The following is a 19181-nucleotide window of genomic DNA, read 5'->3' on the forward strand; positions in this document are numbered from 1 at the left end:
TAGATAAATAAAAAAATCTAAATTCCGAGATTTGAAACTCGCAGTTCTAACTTTTTTCCTCAGAATTGCAAGATTAAAATTTAGAATTCTGACTTTTTTTGATAGGTATAATTGCGAAATATAATGGCTAATTCTGAGGGGGGAAAAAGACTGATATTTTGATATTGATATTTGCAATTGCGAGTTAAGTCAATTGTGAGATATGAACTTGCAGTTCTGAGAAAAAAAAAATCTAAACTACGAGTTTGTATCATGCAGTTCTCTGAAAAAAAGTCAATTTATTTTTTACTTAGTGGTGGAAATGGGCTTTCATAGTTTACACATTGCTGTTATTATAAACATGTTTTTAGCTGTCAGCAGACTAGCTGCTCTGTGATATGTGACTGTGGCGACTGTTAGATTAGCAGTGGGTCAGTGCTTAAGAGTAATTACAGTAGTAATGTGGAGCAGTTCTGATGAGATGTAATGACCTGGCTGGGTAATGAAGGCCTGCTGGGACCAAAATGCCTTGGAGCCACCAATTGTACCTTGGTGATCTACCCACTTATTTGCTCTGAAAGACAGATGCTGTCACTTCAACCGATAATGACCCCATAAATAGAATTAGAATATTGTGTGGGAAGCATTTTATTTATTCTTAGTTTATATTATTAGATAGTAAAAATATGTAGGTTTTTAGAGAGTTAGTTCACCCAAATATGAAAATCCTGTCAGTAATTACTCGCCCTCATGTTGTTCCAAACCTGTAAGACCTTCGTTCATCTTCACAACACAAATTACAATATTTTTGATGAAATTTAAGAGCTTTCTGACTCTCCATAGACTGCAACGCAACTACCACGTTCAAGGCCCAGAAAGGTAGTAAGGACATTGTTAAAATAGTCCATGTGACATCAGTGGTTCAACCTTAATGTTATGTAAACTAACCCTTTAAGATCTTTAAGAAAAATCAAAGTGCTAAAGTGCTGTAGTGTTCTGAAAGACTGTTGCCTTAACATCTTTAATAACAATACTTTTTGTCAAATTATGCTATTTTTAATTATTAGTGTTGGAGATGCAGAAGATTTTTTATTCATAGAAAAGCTGCTTTGTATTAGCTGTATTTTTGCATTTTGATGTCTGATTTGTTTTCATTTAATATACATTAGGGCCCCAAGACATTTAGACACTTAAACCACTTAAAAATGTACCTATGTTATTGCATTTAGATAAAAAAAAACCCAAACCAACTTTGTTAATGCAAGTTAGCTGAAACACATTTTTTGTTAGTAAAACATTTCCAACACCTATGTGACTTATGTGACGATGTATCTTCTGCGTAATCCAATATTGCTATGGCAACAGTGCCACCCCACCCTGTGTGCTTGATGCTGATTGAATGAGAGTTTATGGACTAAACTGTGAGTCTGCAGCAGTGACACTTTGCTCCCATGGAAAAATGGTGCAACAGAACACCTCAGTAATGTGTACGAGAGCCATGAGATGAGGTCGAACTTTGTAAAAAGATGTTTTAGGAAGGTCAAGCTTACCCCATTTTGAGATGCTAAGTTTAAATCTGCATAGACTCTGATAATAGCAGGTCTGGGTGGTGTGTTACTCTTGTTGAGGATAAACATGGCAGACTTTTATCCTTATCGCACTGCGGTTGAGATCATCCCCTCCTCTGTTCCCATGTTTTCCCACCCTGGGAATAACACGCACAACTTGCTACAGTAGAAGAATTCATTATTTGAAGAATTATTTACAAAAAATGTATAAAATAATAGTTAATTTGACAAAAAATAGGTATAACTTTGAAAAAAACAGCATAAAAATTATTAACAATTCAATGTTGCAGTCAGTAAAATTTGTGATAGAAGTCTCTTATGCTCATCAAGGTGGCATTTATTTATTATTATTGTTCAAAACAACTTTCTGTTTTAAAATGTATTTATTTTGATCAATTAACTGCATCTTTGCTGAATAAAAGTATTATTTTTTAATCTTTCTGACCCCAAACCTTGAATGGTAGTGTATTTTTAATATATTTTGACAATTTCTTTATTTTTAAATTATTTTTTAGTTCAGTGATACTGATACTGATGATACTGTCCACTTTCTGTAATTGTTTTACAGCCAAACCTTTCACATCCAAGGTGAAACAGATGCGCTTACGCAAAGAAGATTTCGAGATCCTGAAGGTGATTGGACGGGGAGCGTTTGGCGAGGTATCTATTGTTTTTTAAGATCCCATAACAGCACCTTTGCATTATTTAATGAGTTATTACACTGCTTTACCATAAGCATAGGTATGTTGCAGAGTAAGGACATTTTTCATGCAGTACTTTTGAGAGCCCGAGGCAGTTGATGTTCTTTTGTAATGACAGATGTGTGATGTAGTCACTGGGGAATGTGTGGTGTACAGGTAGGCCAGGAAACCAGCACTATTAGGTTACGTAGTGAGCCCTGGCTGTTCAGAATGGCCCGTGAAGTGGGAGCATTGGATAGGAGCCATGTTTTAAAACTTTTATTCAGGTTTTTGACTGAGAAGATGGCTCTGAGGCACTTGGACGTTTCCAAGTCGAGTTGAAGGAATAGTTCCTTCCGTGGAATATAAAAAGTTAATATTTGAGAAACATCTTGCCAGCTCAGAATAGAAATATTGCGTACAAGTCGTACAGACTATTTTTATGATCATTGAAGATTGAAAGCTTAAATCCACATTCAGGTGCATTATTCAAAGTTTCTCCATTTGTTTTCCACTGAAAAAAGAAACTCATATGTGTTTGGGAACAATGGGATCGTGAGTAAACAACGACCAAACTTTACAAATCTGCTTTAAATGAATTCCTCTGAAGTACCTTAAATTTTCCAACTGGTCAAATACATTAACAACTGTGTCTGCAAAAAGACAGTTTAAACTTTTTATCCACGGATAGGTTTGAGGAAAAATGGCAGCACATTTATTAGATTGAGTGGATGGAAATACATCACAGATCCTTGAGATTAAAGTAGATTTTAAAGAGCAATATGTGTCAGTCCTTCGGTTTTTCTCCACTTGTGAATGTCTGGTGGGCTCTGATTCATCTGCACCCTCCTCAACGGGAGCGTTTTCGTCTGACACACCACTCGACAGGGTTTCCGGCCTAGCGTCTGCTCACTTCAGTCCAGCTGGAATCAACAGCTCATGGAAAGCTAGCAGAAAGTCTGTTCTGCTTGATCTTAGCCTGTTTCTAAAATACCACCAGAAAGGAAGCCATGCAGCTGTGAGAAAATGTGCGAAGGAACGGACTGAGGATCAGTCAAACACTCATCTCCTGATGGATCAGGATAGGCTTAGGCGAGCAGAAGAAGGGCAGATGACATCATTTCCTGTGGAGACTTCTGAGCCAGCAGCTGCTGCTAAATTTCGAATTTGAAATAAATTAAAATCAGCTGTTTATATGTTTTATGATCATGAAGTTTTTTTTGCATTGCCACAGATGCCAGTTACTGTAATGCATTTTTTGTAAACAGACCCACACATTTCTATAAAAGTGCTGCGTGTCTTAGTAGTTTTACTGGTCTTTATTTATAAGTTGATTTGTAGGGTGCAGAAAGGGGAATCTCTTAAGATGTCATCGCATACTTGATGGCAGAAAGTGAAGAGCCCAGTGAACTTTGAAGGAGACTCTTCTATTATCCAAGTCAGAGCCAAGAACAGTGTGCTCCTTTCAAGTCACTGAACATTGTTACGTTCTCTGATCATCATTTAATAAAGTGAAGACATCACACACCTAACTGGGCTTAATGTTTAATATTTCCTCTTCAAGGCAGATGCTAGATAAGATCATTAGGTTACTTTTCTAGGATCTCATGACATTCAAAGGCATGTGGTTTTATTTGTATTTGAACTTTACTGTTTGTAGTCTCACAGAGACTGAATTTGCAGCTTATTTTTTACAAATAACTGCCCATGTAGACAGGAATAGTCTGTTTGACTGACATTTATAATATTGAAAAATTATATTTTGAATAAATGCTGTTCCTTTGAACATTTTTTTAAAGAGTCCTGAAAAAAGTAACATGGTTTTCACAGAAATAGTAAACAGCTGTTTTCAACATTTGTAATAATAATATGTGCCCCTGGACCACAAAAACAATGTTAAGTAGCACGGGTATATTTGTAGCAATAGCCAATTACATTGTAATGGGTCAAAATGATCGATTTTTCTTTTATGCCAAAAATCATTTGGATATTAAGTAATAATCATGTTCCGTGAAGATATTTTGTACATTTCCTACCGTAAATATATCAAAACTTAATTTTTGATTAGTAATATGCATTGCTTAGAACTTCATTTGGACAACGTTTTCTCAATATTTAGATTTTTTCACACCCTCAGATTCCAGATTTTTAGATAGTTGTATGTCGTCCTATCCTAACAAACCACACATCATCGAAAGCTGTATGAATTTATTCAGTTTTCAGATGATGTATAAATCTCAGTTTCAAAAAATTGACCCTTATCAATGGTTTTCTGGTCCATAGTCACATATAATCTGCTGTACTTTTTTTCTATGAGTTTTCTATGAACTTTTCCAAGTGCTGCCATTTCCAACAATCAAGCTGAGTAACACTTTTGCGTGAAAACCTTTAAAGGAGAAGTTCACTTCCAGAACAACAGTTTACAAATAATTTACTCACCCCTTGTCATCCAATATATTCATGTCTTTCTGTCTTCAGTCGTAAAGAAATTATGGTTTTTGAGGAAAGCATTTCAGGATTTTTCTTCATATAATGGACTTCATTGCTGCCCCGAATTTCAAATTCCAAAATGTAGTTTAAATGCAGCTTCAAAGGGCTCTAAATGATCCCAGCCGAGGAAGAAGGGTCTTATCTAGCGAAGCGATCGGTCATTGTTTTGGAAAAAAAAAATTGTATACTTTTTAAGCACAAAAGCTTGTGTAGCACTTTCATTTAGAACCAATCTTTAATGTGACTCGGGAAGAACGAGTCGTCTTGGGGAGTGATTCGTTCAGTCGCGCATGTGCAACATCCCATTAGGTTCTGTACTGGAATTAGTTCACCTGTTTTGAGTCTTCGGGTTTTTCGAGTTGTTCGTTCATCTTATGGGGCTGTCACATGATGCTGATTTAGCTAAAATGAACGAAATGACTCAAAAAAAGATTTGTTCATTTTGCTGAACGAGACTCAAACGTCCAAGTTGGTAAAATGATCCATCACTACTACGAATCATGTTTTTGAATAACTAAAAGTTCATCGTCTGTGTACTCCGGCTCAAAAAGGTAGAGTATGTCGAAAAACTCCATGTTAGTTCCTCATACAACTTCAGAATCGTCTGACATCGTTGTAACTTTTTGCTTCTAAACAGCGTTTGACTTACTTGCACTTTCTTAGTCTTTGCACGTTCGCTTTGTAAACACTGAGTCTGTGGTTCCGCCTGTGTTCGGTGTGACTTTTCGTCATGATTCAATAGTACGTGAACACGCATCCCAGAGTCTTGTGCTACACAAGCTTTTGTGCTTAAAAAGTATACAAATTTTTATTTTCAGAAAAAATGACAGATGGTTTCACTAGATAAGATCCTTCTTCCTCGGCTGGGATCGTTTAGAGCCCTTTGAAGCTGCATTTAAACTAGATTTTGGAAGTTCAAAATCGGGGCACCAATGAAGTCCATTATATGGAGAAAAATCCTAAAATGTTTTCCTCAAGAAACATAATTTCTTATCGACTGAAGAAAGACATGAAGATCTTGGATGACAAGGGGGGTGAGTAAATTATCCGTTAATTTTTGTTCTGGAAGTGAACTTCTCCTTTAAAACCATTTTTAGCTGGTGAAAATACTAGTGTTCTAATAATTTTGTCCACCACTGTATAAATAATAAAATAACACTGATTTCCACCTCTACTTCTTTAAACCACAATGCTTAAAAACGTGCACAAATTATGTTTTTGTGACGTAGCACAGCAGTGAATTGTGCCTGGTATATCGCCCACCCCTACTAAGATCACATCAGAACTGATGTTCTTTGCTTTTCTTACAGGTTGCAGTAGTAAAGGTGAAAAATACAGACAAAGTATTTGCTATGAAGATTCTCAACAAATGGGAAATGCTCAAAAGGGCTGAGGTGAGCTAATGTTTGTAGACATCTCTTTCTATCATTCAGCAGATTTGGTCCAAACTGAACTGCTTTAGCTGCAAATAACAGTAATGATTTTCTCAAGACTGATTTTTATATAATGTGCAAATCTTGATCCAGTTAGCATCAGGCTTTACCATTCAGCTGATGCAGCCATTTCTCCTATATCCCTGGCGTGTCATTCTTTAGCTTCGTAGGAGAGTGTTACTCCCTCGGTCTTTGCCCATTACACAAGAAACCACTTAAAAACAAACAGTCTTTTCTCTATATGATTCAGAAACCATTCCTCACAGAGAAAATAGACCCCTTGGTTGGAGTCATTCTATGTGGGGTACATTTTTGATCGCTGACTTCAAAAGTGGTTTTCTTTGACATTCACCCCCATTTTTTTTTTCCTTAGACGGCATGTTTTCGGGAGGAACGGGACGTGCTGGTGAACGGGGACAGTCAGTGGATCACAACGTTACACTATGCTTTCCAGGACGAGAACAACTTGGTGCGTGAGAACTCTCAAGCTCACATTGAGTCTGATTCACATTCACATAACAATGTGCAGAGGGGGAGATAATGTACTGATCATTAATCAACTTACAGAGTTGCAGGGGACACTGTTTTATAGCAGACTATATGTTTATCTGTTCCGTGCTGTATATAGTGTGACTGGAGAAGAGGGGCTGTAGTATGAATTATCATTTTGAGTTCAGCTTCATGAGTGGGAGTGTGTGGGAATGAAAAAGAACGATAAAGATGAAAGAATGTCATTGAGATGGGATGGGTTAATCCAAGGTAAAGGGAATTTATAAGATGTGGACTGCCTGTGATTGATATCTTTGTTTCCCATTACTTTGTTTCTCCTTATTTCTGTTTTACTCACTTCCTGTTTTTATCTCCTCTCAGTACCTGGTGATGGACTACTATGTAGGGGGAGATCTGTTGACTCTGCTCAGTAAATTTGAAGATCGTTTGCCTGAGGACATGGCCAAGTTCTATCTGGCCGAAATGGTGTTGGCTATTGACTCTGTGCATCAGCTACATTATGTTCACAGGTGGGTCTTGACTCCTTAATTGATGACGTATAGTTGAAGTCAAAATTTTACATACGCCTTGCAGAATCTGCAAAAAGTTAATTATTTTACCAAAATAAGAGGGATCATACAAAATGCATGTTATTTTTTGTTTAGTACTGACCTGAATAAGATATTTCACATAAAAGGCGTTTACATATAGTCCACAAGAGAAAATAATAAATAGATCCATTTTTTCACACTGAGCACAACTGAGGGACTCATATGCAACTATTAAAAACATGATGCATTAAGAGCCGGGAGGTGAAAACTTCTTGAATTTGAAGAACAGGGTAAATTTGACTTATTCTGTCTTCTGGGAAACACGTAAGTATCTTCTGTAGCTTCTGAAGGGCAGTACTAAATGAAAAAAGTATGATATTTAGGCAAAATAAGAAAAATGTACACACCTGCATTCTGTTCAAAAGTTTTCACCCCTGGCTCTTAATGCATCGTGTTCCTTTCTAATGCATCAGTGAGAGTTTGAACCTTCTGTAATAGTTACGTATGAGTCCCGCAGTTGTCCTCAGTGTGAAAAGATGGCTCTCAAAATCATACAGTCATTGTTGGAAAGGGTTCAAATGCACAAAAATGCTGAAAAACCAAAGAATTTTTGGGACCTGAAGGATTTTTCTCAAGCATAGCAGGCAGTTTAACTGTTCAGGACAAACAAGGGACTCATGAACAACTATCACTAAATAAAAAAACACAGCTGTGGATCATCAGGTAACAACACAGTATTAAGAATCAAGTGTATGTAAACTTTTGAATAGGGTAATTTTTTATAAATTCAACTATTATTTTCTCCTCCGGACTGTATGTAAACATCTTTTATGTGAAATATCTTATTTAGGTTGGTACTAAATAAAAAAATAACATGCATTTTGTATGATCCCTCTTATTTTGGTCAAATAATTAACATTTTGCAGATTCTGCAAGGTGTATGTAAACTTTTGACTTCAACTGTATATCAGTATTTAATAAACCCCCAATTGATGATATTTAAAGACATTATTGTGGCAGACAAAAACATTGAATAGACATTAAAAAGTGGCTTTAGAAGTCAGTATATTGCTTTTTTGTTTTCACATTAATAACTGTCTAATCCTTTCACTGACCTACTGTACACAGCAATCCATTTTTTAGTCAGGCTTGCTTGTAAAACTCTTTGATTTTTTTGAAAATACATGTTTTTTTATGACATTTGAAGACAGATGGCATGTTAACCAGCCAAAACGTGACATCTTGATTGAAACCAGATGTTTGGGTGAGATGTATAAAGTGGTTCATCCTTATTTTGCCATGACCCTGCTTTCTAGTTGGTTACAAGTAGTTTTAAAAGGGGGGACATGCTCTGAATGCTTTTGCTGCATTTTGGACAAAAATCTGTGTAGTACAGCATGAGTCATCAGTACTTTTGGTCTGTTCTCATAGAAAAAAAATTGTATCTGCTTAAAGTCAATTTTGTCAATCTTTAGGAATACACTACTATTAAAAAGTTTGGGGTCAGCAAGAATTTTTTTAAAGAAATTGATCAAGCGTCAGTAAATGATCACCTGACACTGAAAACTGGTGTAATGGCTGTTGAAAATTTGTTTTTGCTATCACAGGAATAAATTGCATTTTAAAGTATGTTAATAATATAATAGTATTTCACAATATTACTGTTTTTCCATTAAAAATCTTACCTGAAACTTTTAAATGGCAGTGTACATTATCATATAGATGAATACACTAATACAAACATGGATTAAAAGCCACAAAACACCCATTTTTTAAAATCAGCTAAGCATGCATGAAATCAAAGCAAGTGCAATGAGTCGGAAAAAGTCTATGTTTAGTCTGAGGCCAGGCCGAATCTGAACCCATCTTCGGTTATCGCACAGGAAGTGTCAACATTTGCATACTGACAGGCACCAGTTGCATAGAGCCCTCAGTGTGATGAATGTGTTTGTACTGGGACTTCGGGTGTGCTTCAACAGTCCCACCAAACACATTGTTTGGGTACAAACACACACTTTCTCTGATGTTCTCATGTTGTCTTCCTCACAAACCTCTATGCAGCTCTTTTAGTCGCCGCTTTTGGGGCACCCAGAGGGACAGGCAGGGGAAAGTTAAAGGCAGTAATCATGGGGTTAGAGGTGTGGTCAACTCTCCTCTCGTGAGAGTTTGGCACGCCTGGTTTGTGGAGGGTGGGGACAGAGTGGATTGGTCTCCAGGGATGGGGTTGGCGTGGGTGTGTTTTTGTATGAGCAAGCAGTGTTAAAGGGTGTGCGTTTGGGAATAAGCGCATCTGTATGTTTGAGGGTGGATGCACTGTGTGAAAATAGTTGAAAGATACCACAGTTTGCACAAATGCACAGTGATGGGTTCGTAATAATAGTGTACCATCTAAAAAAACTTGATTTAAAGAGTATTTCACAAAAAAGTCATTATTTAATCCCCCTCATGTCATTACAAACTTGTATGACTGTTTTTTTTAATGGACATAAAAGGAGATGATCAGCAGAAGGTTCACATTTAAAACAATTAAAATGTGTTTTCAAGCTAAAAAAGACAAAAAAGCTGTGTGAAAATAGTCAGTACTAAAGTAATATTATAAAACTGAATTGCGGTTTAAAATGTGATGTAAAAAGGTTTTGTGCTTGTTTGTAGGGCTGCACAATTTGGCCAAAAATGCTGTGATTTATGTATCACTATAAAAATGATAACAGTAATTTGTGCTTTACTACTTGGAGTAAATTGATTTTAGCTTTTATTTTGATAGTTTTTGTACATGAAAATGTACAAATTATGTGTATATTAATAATAATAATAGTAATAAAATCTAAATAAAAATCTTAATATTTTAATGGAGTGATATAAAAAAAAATCAAGTATTCAGTGATATATTACACTACCAATCAAAAGTTTTTGAACAGTAAGATTTTTAATGTGTAAAAGTCTCTTCTGCTCACCAAGCCTGCATTTATTTGATCATTTCAAATTACAGTAAAAACAGTAAAAATTTGAAATATTTTTACTATTTAAAATAACTGTTTTATAGTTAAATATATTTTAAAATGAAATTTATTCCTGTGATTTTTCAAGCTGAATTTTTAGCATCATTACTCCAGTCATATGATCCTTCAGAAATTGTTATAATATTCTCATTTGCTCCTCAAAACTCATTTATTATTATTATTATTATTATTATTAATATTATGTTGAAAACAGCTGAGTAGAATTTTTTCAGGTTTCTTTGATGAATAGAAAGTTCAGAAAAACAGCATTTATCTGTAACATTAGAAATGTCTTTAACATCACTTTTGGCTAATTTAAAGCATCCTTGGTAAATAAAAGTATTAATTTATATATATTTTAAAAAAAATTAAACTGATTCTATGCTTTTGAATGGTATAGTGTATAATATTACAAAATCTTTTTATTTCAGATAAATGCTGATCTTTGGATATTCTATTCATCAAAGAATCCTGAAAAAAATGTAATCAACTGTTTTAAATATTGATAATAATAATAATAATAATAATAATAATATTAATAAATGTTTCTTGAACAGCAAATCAGCCTATTAGAATGATTTCTAAAGGAACATGTGACACTGAAGACTGGAGTAATGATGCTGAAAATTTAGATTTGATTACAGGAATAAATTACATTTTAAAACATATTCAGATAGAAAGCAGATATTTTAAATAGTAAAAATATTTCACAATATTAGTGCTTTTGCTGCATTTTGGACAAAAAAAAACATTAAAAATTTTACTTTTGACTGGTATATTATATTATATTATATTATATTATATTATTTGACTCTAAAACATGCAGTATATTTATATTATTAAATCACAGCTTTTGCAATTTTATTTCACTTAACAGTGCAGCCCTAGTTGATACAACTTTAAAATTCGTCTAAAATTGACACTGACTTTGTCATTCAACATTGACATCAAACCTGACATGATGCATCTACCAATAAAAATTTAGAACAACATGGCAAGGAACAAATGTTCATTTTTGGGTGAACTATGCCTTTAAATGGATTTATTAAACCTCAAATTACTTTCATCTCTTCATTAAATCACATTTACATTTTAAATGCAGCTTTCACACTTTATTTTCACTCTCCAGATTACATTAGTCGGCTCCTGCCCCGAAAGCTCCTTCCAGGAAAAGCTTGGAGCTCTTGCTTTCACCCAGCCCTCATTAGACTAAGTGGGCAAGCTGTTGTGTTAAAGTGGAGGATTTTTAGAGATTGTGCTCGTAAGTGGTGTTAAGTGCCCGGTTCCTCGCAGCCAGATATTTGCATAGGGTGCGCTCCGATCTTTCCACTGAAGAGGACCGGCCCATGTCACAGCCAAAGAGCTGACCAGACGCACTAGCATCTGCGGATTTTTGTTATGCGTGACCATTGCATTATACTCGGTTATTGATCAGGGCCATATGTGTGTCCTGCTATTGATCAAAGCCATGTGTGCAATGTCTCAGAAGCTGGAATTTCATTCGCCACCAAGACATGGCTCGTCGCACCTCAAAAGTCAAGGGGGAATCTCTTGTTACCTGTAAAGATCCTTTATGAAAGAGAAAGACGCACAGTCGTTGCCTGAGGATAAAGCCACATTCATCTGAAACGGCACAGGTGATTGGATGACCTCATAAAGAGCTTTGTTTGGCGACATTGACGGCCGTCTTAGTGCTTGTCGAACAGCTTTTTTTTCAACAGCAAGGCCTTGACCTACAAGTAGAAGTTTCCGCATACTCCACTCTTCCAATTTTTTTTTTTTAAATAATGGGTTGAGCTCAGTGCCTGAGTAAGAAAGACAGAATGAATTGCTGAAATGTATCCAACGTCCCCATACAATGAGTCCCACCCCCTTCTTTTTCTTCCTGTGTATAGCTGACCAGCTCTCCCTGTGGTAGGCATGAGGCCGGGCCAGATGGTGCTCACAGATGGTTATTGTGGTCTTAAAGTAGGATTACCTCCCTCTGCTCGCAGTCCGCTGCTCCTTAAGACAGCAGCCCGGGACAGAGCCACCCAATTATCACCTACACTACAACCCCTGCTGACCAGACCGGACCCCTTAACGCACCATTACAAAGTGAATGGCTTTTAGCCCAGCAGGAGGCACACGGCCAGGTTAACCAAATCGAATGTAGATTTAAGCCAAGTTTAAAAGTAAGCTTAGTCTTTATACACATCGTCAATGGCTATGTCATGAATATTTCCACGTTATCTGTGATAAACCTTGTTAGTTCATGGTGTTAATTTATGGACTCTGTTAAGCATATTTGTTTGGCTCAGAGTCTTTCTACTGCTTAAATTGGTTTAGCATGTCGTCCTCTGCTTTCTGATGTTTGCTCTGTGGCACAGGACCGTGACGGTGAGAATGGCGCAATCAAGCCAAAACCCTTTTAGAAAGAAAAAACATGAAAGATCTCAGTGACAGATTCTACAAAATAAAGGGAATGGTTGGTTTAGAAAATTGGTCATGCATTATGGCTGTTGAGAGGTCTGCTGTGCATTGGGTTTGATTTTGCTGTTAAAAAAATAAATGTGTCTATAAATATTTTGTTTTAATTAAAACATAAACTTAATCTAATTAATTGTGTACCCAGAGCTCTACATAAATTCTGTAGTGATTTTCCTTCTGAACAATTAATGCATCAATTGTGAGTTGATATTGTGTAAATTCTTATTAAAAGTCAAACAATACTTTCATCTGCCACAATAAAGGAATAATATTATCTCTGAATTATACAAATTCCTTTGGGTGCTGAAAAGTTTTTTGCAGTCAAAAGTTCTTGAACAGTAAGATTTTTAATGTTTTTTAAAGTCGTCACTTCTGCTCACCATGCCTGCATTTATTTGATCCAAAAATACAGTAAAAGCAGTAATGTTGTGAAATATTTTTACTATTTAAAATAACTGCTTTCTATTTGAATATATTTTAAAATGTAATTTATTCCTGTGATCAAAGCTAAATGTTTTGCATCATTACTCCAGTCTTCAGTGTCACATGATCCTTCAGAAATCATTCTAATATGCTGATTTTCTGTTCAAGAAACCTTGAGGGGAGGAAGAGGGGAGGGGGTTGTAGAAATTAATACTTTTATTTAGCTAGGATGTTTTAAATTAATCAAAAGTGATGATAAAGACATTTATGATGTTATAAAAGATTTCTATTTTAGATAAATGCTGTTCTTCTGAACTTTCTATTCATCAAAGAAACCTGAAAAAATTCTACTCTGCAGCTGTTTCAACATTAATAATAATAAATGTTTTTTGAGCAGCAAATCAGAATATTAGAATGATTTCTGAAGGATCATGTGAGTGGAGTAATGATGCTAAAAATTCAGCTTGAAAACCACAGGAATAAATAACATTTTAAAATATTCAAATAGAAAACATTTACTTTAAATAGTAAAAATATTTCAGACTTTTACTGTTTTAGCTGTACTTTGGAGCAAATAAATGCAGGCTTGGTGAGCAGAAGAGACGTCTTAAAAAACATAAAAAATCTTACTCTTCAAAAACTTTTGATGTCTAATGTGTATAAAATAAAATAAAATAAAAAAATTAAATATTAGACTAAAATAAAATATTAGTGCATTGAACATTGATAATAGTAAGAAATGTTTCTTTAGTAAGGATTATGTGACACTGAAAAGTAATCATGCTAAAAATTACGCTTTGCCATCATAGGAATAAATTATATTTTAAACTATAATAAAATATAGAAAATGGTATTTTGAATTGAAATACTATTTCACAATATTGCCGTTTTTAATGTATTTTTATTAAATACATGCAGCCTTAAGGAGTATGAGACTTTCAGAATCATAATAAAAAAAAGTCTTACTAGCCCCAAACTTTTGAAAGGTGGTGTATAAATACAGTGTACATTATATATATATATATATATATATATGATAAAATCATTAAATTCAATAAATATGTAAGCAAATCTTATTGTGCTTTTAAACTCTTTAGGCTTCTTGTTTTTGGACATCAAAATTGTGGTTGATTTTATTAAGGTTAAATTACTCATAAAACATGACACCCAAAACAGGAGTGCTTTATTTTATAAACATTGTAGTTTTGGCTACAATATCGCTTTATTATTCATTGCAGATGAGGTCAAGCCATTATGAAAAGTGTTTCACCACCCACTGAGTTCCTCACACAATCTCAGACAGACCTCTCTCTGTTAAAGCCCTCATACATGGTTCATTTTGGCCCCTTTATTCAACTGCTTGACAGCAGGGGGTGGCTGCCTGCTTCTCACCTCACACACGCACACATATAAATCTTCATATCTTGCATGTTGCTGACAGTTAATAATCAGCACTTCTGGAAAAAATGTGCTTTCCACTAATCTTCTCACTCAATGTACTAGCATTCTGCCAAAGCTGGAAGATCACAGCTTATACACACAGAGTATGAGCTTGTAATGTTCTTATTTGAGCTGTTGGCTGTAAAGTGCAACAAAAATGTCAGTAGTGCTGAGTTTTGGGTTTATGAGCTGTTATGATTAATGGTGTGCTGATGCGGATAAATCCCCTGGCCATTTAAAGGGAGATAGCGTTCGTGTGTCCTTCAAAGTTTTGCTTATCTCTTTTACGACAGCCATCACTGTACTTGTGCCGGCCACAGGACAGTTGTGTGATTTATTGATATAGATAAACTTAGATGTCTTAAACAGATAGTGTATGAAACATCTAGGGCATTTTAGAAATCTGGCACAAATTATGCTGTTATTTGACTAAGGGTAATATGGCAATAGAGTGTTAACACGTGTACATGACCTTTGACCCTTATTAAACCCTTGGTCAGTTAATATATATACACACACTGTGGCAATCAATGATTACCATATTCATTTTGCATGACACTATGTAATACAATGACTATGTGGTTAATTAAGTGTAGAAAATAAATGTGATTGTGTTTTATGTATAATCAGGGATATTAAGCCAGACAATATCCTGATGGACATGAACGGTCATATCCGGCTGGCTGACTTTGGCTCCTGCCTCAAGCTCATGGAAGATGGGACAGTGAGTTTGATCTTAAATCCTGAATTTGTAAAACGCATGATTTCTTGTTTAGTAAGCCTTGTGTTATATCTTCCTGTCTTGTACCTGTTTTCTCTCAGGTCCAGTCCTCTGTGGCAGTTGGGACCCCCGACTATATCTCTCCAGAGATCTTGCAGGCTATGGAGGACGGGAAGGGAAAGTACGGGCCAGAGTGTGACTGGTGGTCTCTGGGTGTGTGCATGTATGAGATGCTGTATGGAGAGACGCCCTTTTATGCTGAATCACTGGTGGAAACCTATGGAAAGATTATGAATCATAAGGTTAGTTGCATCATAGGTCAATGTATGATTCTGTGCCACAAGAATTTGACAGTGTTGTTATTTCCAATGTGTATTTAGAAGTGAAATGTGTAATTTGTCAGTTTTAAAATACTGTACACTCTAGCTTTAGAGACAACTATAAGCAAGCCATTCATTGGTTGATTCCCCTGATTATTGTCAAAACATTATCTTGTTCAGGAAAACAAGTGTTATTTATGCGCCATTTTGTGATGCAGAAATTACACATTTTACCTTTAACTATGAATGTCCTCTTCTGAAATCTGTTTTCAGTAGATTAGCTTAATTTCTAGGTAACCTGTTCCTTTTTTAGTTTACCAGGGTGATTTGTTTATGGAAGCCCATTTCTGCCACTGAATCAAAAATAAAAAAGGTTATTGCAACGTTTTATCTCACAATTTTGACTTTTTTTTTTGCAGAATTGCATGATACAAACTCGGAATTCTGACTTTTTTCCCAGAATTGTGAACTATAAATTCTCAATTGCGAGTTAAAAAGTTAGAACTACGTGATATAAACTCAAAATTGCAAGAAATAAAGTCAGAATTGCTTTTGTCTTGCAATTCTGAATTGTGAGATATAAACTCGCAATTGTGAGAAATAAAGTCAGAATTCCATGACATGAACTCGCAATTGCAAGAAAAAATCAGAATTGTGGCATACAAACTTGCAAGAAAAAAAGAATTGCAAGAGTTTTTATCTCATAATTCGGACTTCATTTCATGCAGTTGTGAGTTTATATCACGCAATTCTAAATTTATAACTCGCAATTGCGAGTTTATGTCTTACAATTTCGAGAAAAGTCAGAATTGCAAGAACAAAGTCAGAATTGTGAGTTTTTTTCTTGCAATTCTTTATTTCTTGTAGTTCTGACTTTTCTCAGAATTGCGTAATGTGAACTCGCAGTTGCGAGTTAAAAAGTCAGAGTTGCTTGATATAAAGAAATAAAGTCAGAACTGCAAGATAAAAACTCGCAATTAAAATATAAACTTGCAAATTTCTCAGAGTTATGAGATATAAACTCACAATTGCGAGTTGTAAAGTCAGAATTGCATGATATAAACTCACAATTGCGTGAAATAAAGTCTTCTTGGAGTTGCGAGTTGTCATGCAATTCTGACTTGCTTTCTTGCAATTCTGGCTTTTCTCAAAATTGTGAGATATAAACTCACAATTGCGAGTTATGAAGTTAGAATTGTGAGATAAAAACTCACAATTCTGACTTTTTTCTCGCAAATGCAAGATGGTATTTTTTCCTCGCAATTATGACTTTTCTCAGAAGTGTGAGATATAAATGCATAATTGTGAGTTATAAAGTCAGAATTGTGAGATAAAAATTCTGATTTTTTTCTTGCAAATGTGAGTATGTCGCAATTCTGACTTTTTTTCTCGCAGTTCTCACGTTTCTCCGAATTGTGAGAAATAAACTTGCAATTGCGAGTTATAAAGTCAGAATTGCGTAATATAAACTCATAATTGCGAGAAATAAAGCCAGAATTGTATATAAAATCACAATTCTGAGAACAAGTCGCAATTGCGATATAAACTCTCAGAATTACAAGTTTATGTCACCCAAATTTTGACTTCATTTCACAGAAATGCGTATCTCACAATTCTAAGAAAAAAATTGAGAATTGCGAGTTTGTGTCACGCAATTCTGAGAAAAAAAGTTGTGAGATAAAGTCGCAGTTCCCTTTTTTATTTTTTATTCAGTGGCGGAAATGGGCTTTCATAGTTTGTGTCTCGTATAAAACAAAAAGTCATGAGTGGATTGTAGAAGATTTGAATTAAAAATTCTTTTTGTCTTTTCCTCACTATTTTATACTGGATTAGTCATCTCAACCTAACAATGAGGTAAAACTTCACCTATTCATGAAGGTTCATTTAGTTTTGTGTGGGACTTATGACTTATAACTAATGAAGCACATCTTAAACCACTTTAACTCGCGTAGATAGGCAGAGATACAGTTTTTGAGAGAGTCTCATCGCGCAGCACTCAAGTATATTTTAACTCATTTGTTCTCAGGAGCGCTTCCAGTTCCCACTTCAGGTGACAGATGTGTCTGAGGAGGCTAAAGATCTCATACGGCGGCTGATCTGCAGCAGAGAACACCGGATAGGCCAGAATGGGATCGACGACTTCAAACAGCACCCCTTTTTCACAGGCATCGACTGGGACAACATCCGAACATGTGAAGCCCCCTACATCCCAGAAGTCAGCAGCCCCACTGACACCTCCAACTTTGACGTGGATGACGATTGCCTCAAAAACTGTGTATGTGTCTCATTTCTTTCTAATTTTATCCTGAAGTTGATGTGTTTATTCCACACAAATGCTTTAATGTGTGGTTGATAGATTTTTGCAAAGACACATTTCCTCTTAAAGGGATAGTTCAACCAAAAATTAAAATTCTGTCATTTATTACTCACCCTGTTGTCATTCCAAACCCGTAAGACCTTCATTCATCTTCGGAACACAAATTAAGATATTCTTGATAAAATTCGAGAGCTTTCTGACCCTGCATAGACCATAGACAGCAACGCAACTGACACGTTCAAAATGAAGGACTTTATTCAACAATTTCTTCTTTTTCATGTCAGTCTTAAACGTGTCAGTTCCATTGCTGTCTATGCAGGGTCAGAAAGCTCTCGGATTTCATCTAAATATTTTTATTTCGAAGATAGACTAAGTTCTTATGGGTTTGGAACAGCATGAGTACTGACAGAATTTTCATTTTTGGGTGAACTAACCCTTTAAATATGCCACTATACAGATCTGGATGATTTTAATGGATGTTTGAGTCTTGGATTGTTTTTCTGAATTATTTTAGGAGACATTGCCCCCACCTTCACACACAGCGTTTTCTGGACACCACCTCCCATTCGTAGGCTTCACCTACACAAGCAAATGGTGAGTCAGATATTTATTCATCATGCCTTTTTTAAATATATGACAGTTACGTTGTTACGAAAGATTTCTGTTTCAAATAAATGCTGTTCTTTTGAACGTTCTGTTCTTTAAAGAATCCTTAAAAATGCATCACAGTTTCCAGAAAAATACTGAGCAACACAAGCATTTTTAACATTATAATACTAAATGTTTCTTGAGCACCAAATCAACATATTAGAATGATTTCTGAAGCATTATGTGACTCTGAAAACTGAAGTAATGGCTGCTGAAAATTCAGCTTTGCATCACAGGAATAAATTATAATTTAAAATATATTAAAATAGAGAACAATTATTTCGAATTGCAGTAATATTTCACAATATTACTGTATTTTCAATCAAATAAATGTAGCCTTATTGAGCATAAAAGACATTTTAAAAACATGAAAAATCTTACCAGCCCCAAACTTTTGTACAGTAGTGTAGCTTGTAGTGTGCTTTAACAATTTAATTTATTCTGCATTTCACAAAATTTGAACTGTTTCTTCTGTTATGTGGTCTTGTAGCACACTGTCAGATCGAGGGTGTCTGCGGGAGTCCATGGGACCGCCGCAGGTAGATGCTGATCTTCAGCGAAGCCTGGAAGAGAGCCTGGCTTCCGAGGCCTATGAGAGGAGGATTCGAAGACTAGAACAGGAGAAGACCGAACTTACCCGTAAACTACAGGGTG

At 35.4% G+C, this 19181-nt stretch overlaps 1 protein-coding gene across 10 annotated transcripts in view; it reads left to right on the forward strand.

Annotated features, from left to right (window-relative positions):
* cdc42bpab (CDC42 binding protein kinase alpha (DMPK-like) b) overlaps positions 1-19181 on the forward strand; it is a 77239-nt gene that overhangs the window by 26519 nt on the left and 31539 nt on the right. For 6 of the 10 annotated variants that reach the window (XM_051138352.1, XM_051138351.1, XM_051138358.1 and 3 more), the window contains exons 2-10: positions 2116-2207; positions 6028-6111; positions 6524-6619; positions 7021-7169; positions 15152-15245; positions 15344-15544; positions 17589-17837; positions 18394-18473; positions 19018-19178. In XM_051138352.1, coding sequence (XP_050994309.1) covers positions 2116-2207; positions 6028-6111; positions 6524-6619; positions 7021-7169; positions 15152-15245; positions 15344-15544; positions 17589-17837; positions 18394-18473; positions 19018-19178 — 1206 coding nt within the window. Of the gene's footprint in view, positions 1-2115; positions 2208-6027; positions 6112-6523; positions 6620-7020; positions 7170-15151; positions 15246-15343; positions 15545-17395; positions 17417-17588; positions 17838-18393; positions 18474-19017; positions 19179-19181 lie in introns of all 10 variants that reach the window. The other 4 variants (XM_051138350.1, XM_051138349.1, XM_051138355.1 and 1 more) reach the window with 1 other exon arrangement.

The sequence above is a fragment of the Labeo rohita genome, chromosome 20, assembly GCF_022985175.1.
Source record: "Labeo rohita strain BAU-BD-2019 chromosome 20, IGBB_LRoh.1.0, whole genome shotgun sequence".
NCBI lineage: Eukaryota > Metazoa > Chordata > Actinopteri > Cypriniformes > Cyprinidae > Labeo > Labeo rohita.